General features: G+C 35.1%; 1 protein-coding gene across 2 annotated transcripts in view; it reads right to left on the bottom strand.

Moving 5' to 3' along the window:
• Window positions 1-14,151, bottom strand: part of LOC142343302 (sodium-dependent neutral amino acid transporter B(0)AT3-like) — a 64,755-nt gene that overhangs the window by 6,601 nt on the left and 44,003 nt on the right. For both annotated transcript variants that reach the window (XM_075395127.1, XM_075395126.1), the window contains exons 9-10: window positions 13,951-14,075; window positions 611-808 (exon numbers count right to left, since the gene is read on the bottom strand). In XM_075395127.1, coding sequence (XP_075251242.1) covers window positions 611-808; window positions 13,951-14,075 — 323 coding nt within the window. The remainder of the gene's footprint in view (window positions 1-610; window positions 809-13,950; window positions 14,076-14,151) is intronic.

Below are 14,151 nucleotides of genomic sequence, written 5' to 3'. Positions count from 1 at the left end.
CATAAGTTGTCAAATATTTAAAAAAAATGGCAGAAAGTATAATCATTTTTTGCGTTTATGTTCGCAGTACAAAACATATAGCTAATAAACTGGTCAAAAAATCATCATATCCTGCAAAAGAACTTTATCAACTTGAACAAACGTCAATTCAAGACTAGTCAAACAAAAAACTCGAAAAATGACGAAGAAAAAAAACGTGAAAAATTGCACCATTTGGGCTCAAAAACTTCTTAAATTGAGCTTTTCACCTTGAATTTAGGCCGTCTTAGCAGCTTCAGAACTTTAAGCACTTGCAAGACTACTAAATCTACCGTAGGGCTTCTAATGAAACAAAGCTCACAGGGCTTGGCTTTACCTGTTTATTCCGCTTCGAAAGATCGAAGTCATAAAAATTGCGTGAAAACATCTTACAAAAAAGACAGAGCCCCAATGCAATCCAATTCTTGGACTGTAAAAAGACAGCTTCCCAATACAATTCAAATTCCTTGAATTGTAAGAAACCAAGGACACCGCAATGTAGCTCCGCTCAGCTTACAGCTTCGCAGCTATAATGAATGAAATCCACATTCGAATTCTATTTTTCAAATCGAGGATCGAATCCAGAACTCACAATTTCTTTGTCGTATCTGAAGTAGGTAATACCATCAGTGGCAACATTGCACAAGAATCCAAGTAGAATGACACTCATTACACAGGGAGAGATGTACTTCCAGCAGAGCATAAAGAGAACACTCGGTTTCTCTCCACACATCAGGTAGATGTCCTCTGAGAATCTCCTCACTCCGTAGAAGTACCCAACCGCTATCACCTAGTCACAAACGCAAAGCTTACAGTCCGCATATTATTGTGGTAGTTTTTGTTTTATCGGACATGTTCCCCACAGTCAACAAATTTTTTGTTTGCATTACTATGTCTGAACAAACAACAGAACTCTTTCGCGCCACTAATTGATGGAGGAGGGACCAGCCAGTAAAACCAACAAAGGGACATGATAATGTGCGATTGTACATAATAATACGACTCCGCTCATCAACATTCATTATTAAATATCTACCAAATCTAGCAGAGATAAGAAAAAGTCAAAATAATAATGGGTAGATCATGCTTTGTAATTTAAAACTTGATGTTTTCTCGAATTAAAACAGACATATATAACAGTGAGACTAATAGCAGTCTGGTTATTTTTCTTCCATCAGAAGGAGAAACATGAACACAGTAACACATTTCCCACAGTAACACATTTAGTTGAAAAAATAAATGAAAAGTTATACAATTTCTTGAGCAGCAAAAATAAGATTTTGAATTCAACTGAGTGAGGCTGAAGCTCTTACGCCTATGAACAGCCCTTCACATCATAAATTGGTCTCCTAAAGTTGCGGCGAATCGCATACTCAAAGACTAAAATGCAGCAAGGCTCTGAGAGTACTTAATGTCCTCCGGACTTTGCCTGTTTATCCTATTTTTGAGGGCGAAAAGTCAAATGGTCAGACAAAAACTCTGTAGCAGGAAAAATCGTAAAACATAGTTTGTCGATTGCCAGAAAAAAGCCGCAATAGCTTTGTAGATATGCAGTCTCGAAAATAGTAAAAAAAAAGACAGAGCAAAAAAAAACTAATTTCATTAAAGGACGAGATATCTTTTGCTGTATTTTGATTAAGAATCTGTATAAGTTATTGCTGCCTCTATTAACTACTCTCAAAAATCCTTCACTAAGAGTGACACACACTCCCTTGACCTTTTGTCTCTTTGAATTGAAGCAAAGAAAAGTCAATTTCAAAGCGAGGAAGTCAGTTTTGAGAGGGAGGTAAGTCAAGTGTGACCAAAAACTTTATCACGCGAATGGACAAAAAACTCGCTACATTAAGAGCGAGAAATGACGTCACACATGCAATTCAGTTGAAATTGCATGATCGAATGAACAAAAAGTGGCTGTGACGTCATATGGTCGTAACAAAAATCATGACGACAAAATAAAAAAACATAACAGGACAAGTCCTGAAATACAATTCAAAGAATTGAATGAAAACTTCAAAAGAACTCTATCTGACCAGCAGATCAATTGAACAAAGCCAGCCAAAACACAAACAAAATCATCTCAAAAAATTGAGAAACTGAAACAATCAAACAAACTAAACAAAAATATACTCATTACTAAAACTATTGAAGTTTTTTTCCCTTAGGCAAAAATTCATCCCTTTAAAAATCCATGCTTCAAAAATATGTTCAAGACAATTTTTTGTTTTTGAAATCGGTCTAGTATGATATCTGCATGACCTGAAAAAATTCACTGGCCCCTGAATATCGATTAACCCAAAAATGACCGAAAAATGTAAAAAATGAAATCAAATGCAAAATTTAAAAAAAAATTGCTGAAAATTGGTGATATTAATATCTTCAGAATCATTTCTGTGTCTCTAGAGGCCATCCATTAACCGAATTCTAAGCATTAAAAATTTCATTGGCTCAAAGATCGATAGGCAATAATTTTTAGAAAAAATCCCAAATTTCAAAAAATAGAAATTTGTTCTATCAAAACCTTGAAAACCATTCAGTTGCCCCCTAGCAGCTCTCTAATAACATATAATCACAGCCTGGATGAAGTTAGCTGGCTACTGAGTCAAGAAAAACTGAAAATAAGACAAGTGTTTTGAAAAAACTTTAAAAAAATTGCAAATTTTATCAAAAAATTTCTTAAATTTCGAAAAGCTAATCTGTTGATAACAAATCCATTGAATCCAACAATCATGCAGTAACTTTTCATCAGAATGCGGATTAGGTTTCTGGCACTTGAGAATGGACAAATATCAAAAATTGACAAAAAGTTTAGAAAACCTTGAAAAAATTGCAAATTTTGTATTAAAAAAATGCCAAAATTCGAGACCTTAAAATGTTGAAAACCAATCCATTATTACTACAAATCATGCAGTGCTCTATTGTCAAACCAAAAAGGACATTTGCTGGCCCCTATAGCCGGAAAAACTCAAAAAATGACAAAAATTTTCAAAAAACTTGAAAAAAATTGCAAAAATTAGTATCATTTTGCATGTTTGTATTAGTAGTACCAAAACATATAGCTCCTAAAATGGTCAAAAAAAGTTATTTTGTCTCGCAAAAGGCCTTGATCATTTTTCAAAAACTTCAACGTAGGACTAAAACTAAAAAAAAAAACAGAAAATTCACAAAAAAAAACATGAAAAATTGCAACATTTTGAGCCCAAAAACTCCTAAAAATGACCTTTTAACCTTTAATTAAGGCCATCCCAGCAGCTGCACCACTCTAAGCACTCGAAGGACCACTGAAGCTCACTTTGGGCCTCTAATGAAACTTAATGCCCGCTGGGCTTTACCTGTTTATCCCGTTTTGAAAGATCAAAGTCATTGAAAAATGTGTGAATACATCTTAAAAAAAAAAACACAGCGCCCCAATACAATTCAAATTCTTTGAATTGTAAAAAACAAGAGAAGGCCAATAATAGCCGCAGCTATCGCTGTGCGGCTATTAAAAACGTAGAGTCGAAGGTGTGAATATCAATCCCTTTCGATTGATGGATTCAGAAGATACCATCTACGCACCATTGATAAACCTGCATCGATTTTAAAAGCACTGGTAGAAAATTGAAAAAAACGCGAAAACAGCAGTCAGATGCTTACTGCAATTTGACTTCTCATTGTCTTTAAAAATAGAATTCAATATCTGGAAAAAGGTGGCTCCCCAATATAATCCCAATTCTTTGGATTGCAAACACTACACTGATAACAACAACAGCTTCACTGCTGGCTTGCGCGGTTAACAACAACAAATTGTCGCTAATGTTACCCCATATGGGCAAAAATATCTAATTTTGGTCGAAAAACATAAACCGACTAATGCCTCTCGAACGACAGGTGGTGCAATTTAATTCACGGGCTGCAGCCTAGATAATTTTTTCTTTATGGGTGCAAAAACAAATGACCACGCGAACAAACTTCACGCCGCAAAACCACTCGCTTTTTCGCTCCACTTCCTGTTTCGGCGTGACCAAAATCACTACTCCAATTTGACTCCAAAAATCATGAAAATGTGTGAACAGATCTTAAAAAAAGCGCCCCAATACAATTCAAATTCTTTGAATTGTAAAAAACAAAGCACCTAATAGCCGTTTGAGAGGCTGACGGCAGTTATTAAACACGTTTACAGTAATTGCTACGAACTTCGAGAGCAATTAATTACACAAAATTAAACAACAACGCCGAATGCTCAACAACTTTAACCGTCAATAGATCCACAAAAAAATAAACGCAGACACAGCAGACCGCCGGAATATAGCCACCGTTCACCCTATTGACCAATGTTGGGATTGAAACAGTTAGAGAAAAATAAATATTTGACGCCAGCATCGTTTAAGTGTCAAAAAATTTCTAAATTGGTCCGCAGTTTCATAAGGTTTTATGAACATGGTGAATTCAGCACCTAAAATGAAGGACATCAAACTAAATATTAATAGCAGTTAGGAGTTACTCTAGGGAAACATGAGTGAGGTAAGTCAAAAATTTAAAATAAAAACCTAACCATCAGCAACTAATTCGAACTTTTTTGAAGTCAATCTTATAACCCTACTTAGATTGCAAACGAAGAAATTAGAAAAGAAAGAGTTCTTGAAAACCAGAAAAATACGGACTTTGGAAAAGTAGTGATGTCAAAATTATGAAAGCAAAAACAAGAAAAAAAACCAAACACATTTCCCTTCTTTAGATTGGATACAAAAAATGCGCAATAAATTAATTTTTGAAGCCCAAGGAACACAAAAAAAGAAACGAATTACAAACCTGCAGACTAAACTAAAAAAGCGATCTGGCGAAATGCGAAGGCTTTTTAGATATTGTTATCAAAATGATTAAGAACACATACTCGTATATTGAAACGATTGCCAACATTATAAAATTTAACGCTGAGAAATCATGTAACTTATATTTATTAGTTTTAACAGAGACAAACATTACGACCACTGAAGGCAATATTCAGACATTCTAAAATTATTTTCAAACAATGGTAACCCAGTCAATAATAAGATAAGCTACAGACAAAACGAATCAATGGAAAATTTAGCCTTGCCAATGAAGGCCAATGACAACTGTCATTAGTAGGACTAAGTGACAAATAGAAGAACAAATAAGGCTCAACCTCAAAAATTCAAAATTATCAAAACAAAAAGGCAAAATCATAGAAACCAAATACCATTAAGAAGCTAACATAAAAAGTCAATCTATTAGCAATTCAAATCGCCCAGTAACCTATGAGAAAAAAGAACAGCAAATACGCTACAATAAAAAAATACTATTTTGTGAAAGCACAGAAGGTGGAACTTTCTCAGACGACCATAAAAAGAACAAAACGTAGGAAATTAAAAATTCCCGAAAATTTTCTTGAAACCACGTAGTGTTAGAGCTATGAACACCAGCAACAACAAACTGCAACCGCAAATTGAAATCACTTATGTTCTACTGGAAGAACGATCAGATTGTCATTAATTGAGCTAAATCACAAGAAAACAAAAATGACAATAAGGAAAAAGCAAAAAAATCAACCATCTTTGTAACCAAGTCGCGTTAAAGTTAAAAAGTCCTAAAAGTTGATAATGAACATATCTCATCCAATGATACTTTTCGTGCTGAAATCTCTTAAGGTGCTACATATTAACACTCGTTCTCTCAGAAACACTATAATGACCTAGAGGCACTTACACTAAGTCAGCAACAACCCCCAGAAATCTTAGCTCTCACGGAAACATGGTTAAATCCTAATGATGAACCCAACTGCTTCGCTCTTCCAAATTACACAGTGTTTAACAAAGCTAGAGGCATTCGTGGTGGAGGCGTAATGATACAGTGTTCGAAGTGTGTCTCTGTTGTTGATGAACTTGACTCTCCGTTTGAAGAACGCCTGTTCATAAAGGTCAAATACCATTAATATATTTTTGATAGCTGTGATTTAAAAGCCACCGAGAATACAAAAACTGTTTTTTATCGATAAACTTGATCAATTTTTGGAAATTTTATCAAAGGGTTTGCCTGTCCTGATTATTGGAGACATCAAAAAAGACGTACTAAAGCAAAACGATGCAACTCTAAGATATCTAGCAACTATAGAAGCAAACGGATGCAACTTCTTAAACAACAAGATAACTCGTCCTGCCTCAAACGGAGGGTCATGCTTAGATCATGCTATCTACAAAAATTTTGATTTAGGGATGATCTCTGTAAAAGTTCTCATGCATGAAAATTATAGTGATCATTTCCCTGTGCTTTACCTAGCGGATCTCAAATCAAAGAACCATTCTTCCAGAAAATATTATACTTTATGAGACACCAGTTATCTTAAACCACATGAAAGCATCAATACACTTTGCGAGTGCCTTTATCATGTTCTTAATAACAAAGAAATAACTAGTTTTGGGACTTTTCATCCCACCTTCATCGAAGTTTTAAACAAATATGCGCCGATAAAACGCGTAGCTCCATCAAAAGTTTTCTACCGACCGAAATATTTAACTAACAGGATAATTAATTTAATAAACAAGCGAAACCAAGTGCACCGTAAATGGAAAAACAGCAAAACTCCACATTATCTCCAAAGGTTTAAAGAATTAAGAGTACGTGTAGAAAATGAACTAAAAACGAAAAAATTTTATTTCCCTAAATTCAATAAATGTAGTGGTGACACAAAACAAATATATAAACTCTTGAATCACTTGAGATGTAAGAGTACTGATGCAGGTCGAATTGATCATCTCTGCTTAAAGAAAAGCGGTATAATCAATGAAGATATCCAGATTGCAGAAAAATTTAATGAGCATTTCTATAATATTGCGGAGATATGGCATGGCACTATAAAAGAATCAAATGTCAGTCCTTCAAAGTTGTTAGAACTTTTTTTTAGAATGATTTTTCAATTTGGCTGAGACCCAGAACTATTTCGGAAATAGAAAACATCATCTGGTGCTGATCACGTAAGCAATATAATCGTTAAAAGCTGTTACCGGCAAATAGCGCCTGTTTTGTCTAGTGTTATTAACAGTTCATTCAAAACAGATTTTCCCATCAGAGTTGAAGCAACCAATTATAATACCACTTCACATGGGTGACTGCAAAAGCGATCTGAATAACTATCGTCCAATTTCTCTTATCATGGTTTTCAGCAAAGTGTTTGAAAGAGCAATGTACAACAGAGTATACTCATTTGTAAAAAGTTTTGATCTTTTGCACAAAAAGAAGTTTAGGTTTCGAAAAAAGCATTTGACAGTCGACGCTATTGCAGAAATCACGGAAAAATTAAGAGAAAACTATCAATCGCATCACAGCATTACCCTATTTTTGGATTTATCAAAAGCCTTCGATTGCATCGATCACGCCATTTTGTTGAAGAAGCTAGATTTCATTGGTATCAGAGGACCATGCAAAGAATGGATGAGCAGTTACTTATAAGATAGAATGCAATTTGTTTCCTGCAATGGCATTTATTCTAACCGGAAACCACTTAATTGTGGGATACCCCAAGGGTCAGTATTAGGTTCTCTTCTTTTTATGCTCTACGTAAATGATTTACCGCTTGTCTGTAAGACCAGCGAAGTTTTTCAGTTTGCTGATGACACAAACGAGACTGCCATCAAGTGCTCCCATGAAAAACTAACGGCAGACATCGAATCTGTGTCCAATTGGTTCGATAGCAACAAGCTTAAACTAAATATCAAAAAAAAACAACACAGGTCAACATATCACTAGGAAGTGCCTCTAGTTCACCCCTTGTTTTGAACGGCGTCGAACTAAAAATAGAAAACTCATGTCGTTATCTAGGCGTAATCATTGACAATAAACTATCTTTCAAGCAGCAGGTAAATTGCATGATCAATAAACTCAGTAGACAATGTGAAATACTGTTTAAGCTAAGACACTACGTTCCCCGATTGCTTTACTACAGTACTATCAAATGAAAATAAAGCCAATAATTCAATATGGCCTTTTAGTATATGGCTGTACATCTTATACAGCCCTTGTTCCTATTGAAGATATGCAAAGAAAAATTATGCGTATAATTCATTTTAAATCATTCAAAGAGAGCGTTTTCGAGATAATGCTAGAAACTAATACCCTGACAGTTCATGATCTTTATGTTTATGAGTTAGTTAAGTTTTTGTAAAGTAAAGTTTTTGTCACGATCTATCCTCAAGATGCACGCAGAAAGTGTTCTGAACAATTTATTTTCTTTTGAAAAAACAAGCATTTATTCAACCAGAATATCAACTAAAAACTATCTAAGTGTTCGAATGACAAAAAATAAACTACAGCACTGCTCTATAAAGTATCGTGGAAGTAAACTGTATAACCTTTTGCATGACAATTCCATCATCGACGATGAAGATCTTACCAATCAAAACTTTTCGTCGACTGTTCATAGGAATAAAGAAAACTATATTTTAGGAAATCTAGAGCTGTCAAGGGAAGTATTCGGTCTGTAGTCGTAGAAATAATCATTCGCCATTCTTCAGTTATCTATCATAGTTTCTAGGACTCTTTCTTCCTTAAAATATAATTAATCAAAAAGTTTTTGGGCTAATTTTTGGGAACCCTGTTATCCCTGATGCGTCTTTTGCAAATTAAGTTAAACTTGAAACAAAAAATAAGGTTCGATTTCTGCAGTCAAAATTTGATTTTTCCAAGTTCTTAAGATGTTTTTTAGGAATTTTTCTCTCCTAATATGCATTTTTGTCAAGAATTCCCTTTTTTCTCTCTTTATTACAGAACGAAGTTTAGGAGTTCGCTTATGTCAGCTCTTATATACCATAGAACTCGGAAAACAGAAGTGAGTTATGATTTTTTAAATTTTGAATGAATTACACTTTGTTTTGGAAATTCTTTTTTTTAGAAGTGAATAATATTTTAAAAACGCTTCTCGTCCATGATGAAATTAAAAAAGGTTTCTGGTCCTTCTGGGCGCGCTGTGAAGTAGGTCGAATGACCCCGTTGCGTATCCTATCCTTGCTTGAAGTTCAATATACTCTACTGATTGTGCTATTTTATTTAATTTTTCTTATTTTGTACTTATTTTTATTTATACTTTGCAAGCGAGGATAAATTAACTCTCTCTGTCTCTCTCTCTCTCTTTCTTTCTCTGAAATAAACTGGAATGACCAATTTAATTCAATTTTGCCTCAATAAAAAAGCCGATGAGGGTTGTAATAAATTACATTCAGTGACGAGACAGCAATACAAGTACGGGAAAAACTGAAAATATAATTTGTTTTTGAGGACCAGTACTGTTGGTCTCTAAAACCATTAGCTAAGAACCGAAACCATTCGATTCTTTCATATATGCCACCATAGAAAGCGGATAAATTATGAATCAAAAGGTATTTTTTGAAACCGACGGGTTAATTCAAAAAACCATAAGCTGCCCATTGAGATGTACACGCAATTGCATCTATACACCATAAAAAGATCTGTATACAAACTAAGCAACAATTAAGCATTGACGGAAAAATACAACAAGAAACATGAGTCAAATTGCCGCACGTAAGATAAAAACAAAAAAATCGTTAAACTTTATAAATTTAACATAGCCGGCAGATTGCCGGGAAAGCCGCGGAAGAATATATTTGCGTGCCGTATAATAGAGATAGAAAAAGATACAGATCTAAATTGGAAAAAAACGACTCCGCTCAAAAAGCTAAGTAAAAACATTCAACGATAAATTAATACAGCATGTTAAAAATCATTCGACAGAAGCCTTTTTATTAGGGACTCTTACTGCAAATAGGAGTACCTTTAAACTTAAAACAATTCAAATTAAACTTAAGCTTAATTCAAATTGCAAAAGACATTTTACTGAGTGAGGTAAGTCACATATGATCAAAATCTAATCACGCAAATGATCTTCAAACCTTTGCTAGAAAAAGACTAAGAATTGACGTCACCCTCGCAAACGCCGTTGGAAACATTCAGAAACATCGACTTTTTTAGCTTTGCGTTGTGAACAAATGCAAAACGAAAACGAGCGTCAGACGACGAAACAAAAAACATAGGAAAAATTCCGGAAGCGACTCAAAGCATCGAACCTTAACAAATAACCGTAATTTCAGCTGAAGCCATTACCTTTGTATTAAGCCATTAACTCATTATATCCCCAGGTCTGATCTAAATATTGGTGGAATTTACACCACTGTCACCAAGGGAAAAAATACAGCAAAATTTTATATTATTGAGAACGTTTGGTAAAGTTAAAAAAGTCCGAAATAATTAGCATATATTGCTAGTTCAAAATACTGCTAGACTGAAAAACCTGACAAGGCTGTCAATTGTCCTCAAATAATTCATTGTTCTAAGGTCAAAAAGATCGCGAAAGCAAACGGCAGATAATAATCTTAGAGAATAAGTTAAACTTTAAAAAAAAAGAATGCTCAAATTTAAGAACCAGAAAACTACTACAATTAGATTTCTAATCAATGCAATTCAGACAAAAACAACCAATACTTCTGCCTTGATGTATAAATTTTAGATAAAATGATTACATACTAATTCAAAAACTAAATTAATCATAGAAAAGACATAAGAAACAGAGTAATAATCAAAGGCAAAAAAAAACGTTTAAAAACAATACCAAGGCCTGAAGAAAATTGCAATAAACAGTAATCAGTGGAAAGTTTGGAAAATGCTTTCTAGCAAACTCTCAGTACTGCCTTATGTTGAAAGAAATCAATTGCAAACCAAAGAAATTACGAAAATCTATGAAAATTCTGAACTCATTCAATTTTTCAACTGAAAAAATCAATATAACGAAAATAAAAGAAGGTACCAGGACAAAGCAAGAATGATACAAAATAGAATGTGAAGAACATGGACATAATGTAAGGAACGCCGCAACAGAAAGATTAATTCTTGATTTTTGAAAGTTGAAAATCAAATTTAAAAAATCAAGAAAAACGAATATATTTCATTGTTCAGCGGTCGAGACATAGGAAACACAACGAGTCGTCCGAAACAGAGACATAGAAAAGACAACGAGTCGTCCAAGACAAAGATCCATCTTCCTGAACAGAAAAAAAAACAGAATTCAAACATACGAAACATTGAAACATTTTGCAAAAAATGTTCAATAAATTTTTCAGACTGCATTTATGAAAAAAAAATTCTAACTCCTTTTCAAAAACCTAACGCTAAAAAATGATTGCATTTTTATTAAAACAAAATTAAAGTCTCTCCTGTTGCACAACAAAAACTATTTTAGTAATCAAAACCAAAATACAAAATAATGAGAAAAATTTGAAAAAAAACTACCAAAATCGGATTAGCATATGTACAATTTTAATAAACAAAATTACATCGAGGTAAAAGAGGCGTTGAGTAAATGAATTCTCAAAAGAGGTTGCGATTTTAACTGATTTTGACAAAAAGACGGCAGAAAGATCCAATCATTTCCAACTAACGTCGGGCGAACTGCTCTAAAACGACCGGCGAGCGGTTGGCTTCGCCAGTAGCTAGGCAGTTTAGTGAGGCTAGCTTTAGCTTAATTGCAGGGGCGTAAGTGAGAACAGCGGGGTGCGAGTGCACTTGAGGCTGATGAAGTGGCAATATTCGGGGGAAGTCAATCTCTAAGAACCGCCCTTCGCACCATAAGTTTAAGTCACCAAAACAGACTCTGTGAATCGCATACCTGAAGACTAGTGAGCTGAAAGTCCCTAGGAGCATTTAATGCCCGCTGTGCGCTACCTGTTCATCCCGTTTTTGAAGACGGAAAGTCAAATGCGTTAGACAAAAAATTGGTCAAGCGAAAAATCGCATAAAAAAGACCTAATATAATCGCTACAAACTTTGAGAGCAATTCAAATTGAAGAAATTACAAGAAAGCCTAAAATTAAAACCTAACCGAATAAAGCCGGGCAAATTGCTCTCAAACGACCGGCCAGCGGTTGGTTTCCTCAGTAGCTGGCCACGGTTTAGTGAGCCCAGCTTTAGCTTGACTCGATTAAACAACTTTCAGTTGTCTACCTTTGTTAGTAAATAAATCAAATAAAGTGATATATTAAAAATTTGCAAAATATTGCAAAAATTAAGAAAAGCATCCAGATTTCGCAGTGAAAATGTTCCGAACTATTTCTTGTCTCTGGAGTTATGTCAAGTAACCCATCTGCAAGACTTGAAAAGCTTCTTTGGCCGCTAATGTCCGTTAAACTCAAATGGACAAAAATATTCTAAAATTTTGATAATCACAAAATTTAACAAAATCTTGCCAATCTATGAACAAAAAACATTTTTAGTAATTATTTTCAAACCCTAACGGAGATTTTCTGTTAGGCTGAAAAATATTAATAATGCCAATGATTGTCAAAAAAATTAAAAGCAGCAAATTTTATCAAAAAATGTAAAATTCGTGATGTTAAAATCTGGAAAAACATTCCACATTTACAAACTATACCGTGACCTGTTCTCAAACACTAGAGGACGTTTCTGGGCTCTTGAGGGTAGAACCTAAATTTTTTTTTTAATTTTAAAAATTAAAAATTTGAACAAAAACCTTCCCCATCCCCCTCGGGCTGGGTGCACCGGGGGGGGGGGGGGGGGGGGGGGGGGGAGTGAGGGGTGGGCAACAGCGTGGGTGGGGGGTCGGTTGGGACAATTGTGGGGGGTGGTCAACAATGGGGGTGTCTTCAACCCCTAAGAACCGCCCTTTACACCATAAGTATAAGTCTCCAAAACAGTTTGAGCTGAAACAGAGCTGAAAGGCTCTAAAATCAAATAATGCCCACTGGGCGCTACCTGTTTATTCCTTTTTTGAGGACAAAAAGTCACATGGGTCAAGCAAAAAATCGTACAAAAAAGACCGACAGGACTAATACAATTGCTACAAACTTCGTTTGAGAGCAATTAAGAACCACCCTTCAAACCATGAATTTGTGTCTCTTAAAGAGTTTGGTGAAATGCATAGAGACTAGTGAGACCTGAGGCTCTAAGAGAGCGAAATGCCCACCGTGCTTTACCTGTTTATCCGGTTTGTGTCACACAAGAAAAGTCACAAAAATTTGGTAGTAAGAAACATAAATCGACTAACGTCGGACATATCGTTCTCGAACGACAGGCGGGGCAGTTTAAATCAGAGGGGGCCGAATAGACTGATTTGCCGTAATAAACTGACGCATTAATCACTCAGCTATCAGGACCTTGTAATTCTTTTTCTTACAATCGCTTTTGTTAACAACATACTTAATTTTTGAATAAGAGCAATTTAGGTCACGCAAAAATAAAGTCACGCGTAAAAAAAAACTCTAGTGAAATCTAAAGAATTTTGTGGAACAGAAAGGCGTTACAGATCAATTGAAAATTGCATAAAAAAGACCACCAGGACTAATATAATCGCTACGAACTTCATTTGAGAGCAAGTAAAAAATTCTTTTATACTATCCCACTCTCGTAATAATACCAAATTGTCTTTATACGTCAAATAAATCGATCAGACAAAATTGACAGACAAACAACACAGTTGAGCATACAGCTATCTCAATAAGTGCGGTCGGAACAATAAAAGCATTATGCGGGCGAAACACGCCAAAAGATGCGGTGTTCACATTCCACTGGTGAAGGAAACAGTTCCGTTTCTCGTGTATTGAAACTATACAGAACACTGATCTCAGTAACTATAGTAAACGACCTCGCAGCTACATTCCAAAAACAGCCAATAATCATGCCAATCAAGCCTTGCGATTCTATGATGCAGAACTGGACCTTAGATCTACGTACGAAATATGGCGACTCGAACCGCTATTATGCCAACAGTACGGTAGCTAATTTACGTATTTCAAGCATCATCTTTTGCAAGACTGACAGCATTTTTTTAAAAAAAAAACACTTTGTATAACCCGTCAGTGGAATTATCCGATAAAATTAACATCATAGTTTTTCAATATAACGAACACGTTGCCTTACTTCGAAGAATGCGACGACCAGCAGTGGTACTGTTCCGACCCATGTGTCGAATATCTGCAGTAGATAGTCGCCAGACGAGAGTGCAAACAACTGTGCCAAACAGAGGCTACATGCACACAGGATCACTGAAACAGAACAACTTGCATAATCTGCAGAGTTCACAGCAACTCTTCTTGACTATCACAAACATACCCGGCAGAT

The sequence above is a fragment of the Convolutriloba macropyga genome, chromosome 7 (assembly GCF_964194025.1).
Source record: "Convolutriloba macropyga chromosome 7, txConMacr16.3, whole genome shotgun sequence".
Classification (NCBI taxonomy): Eukaryota; Metazoa; Xenacoelomorpha; order Acoela; family Convolutidae; genus Convolutriloba; species Convolutriloba macropyga.
The sequence above is the reverse complement of the archived record's forward strand: the minus strand, read 5'-3'. Positions and strand labels throughout refer to the sequence as shown.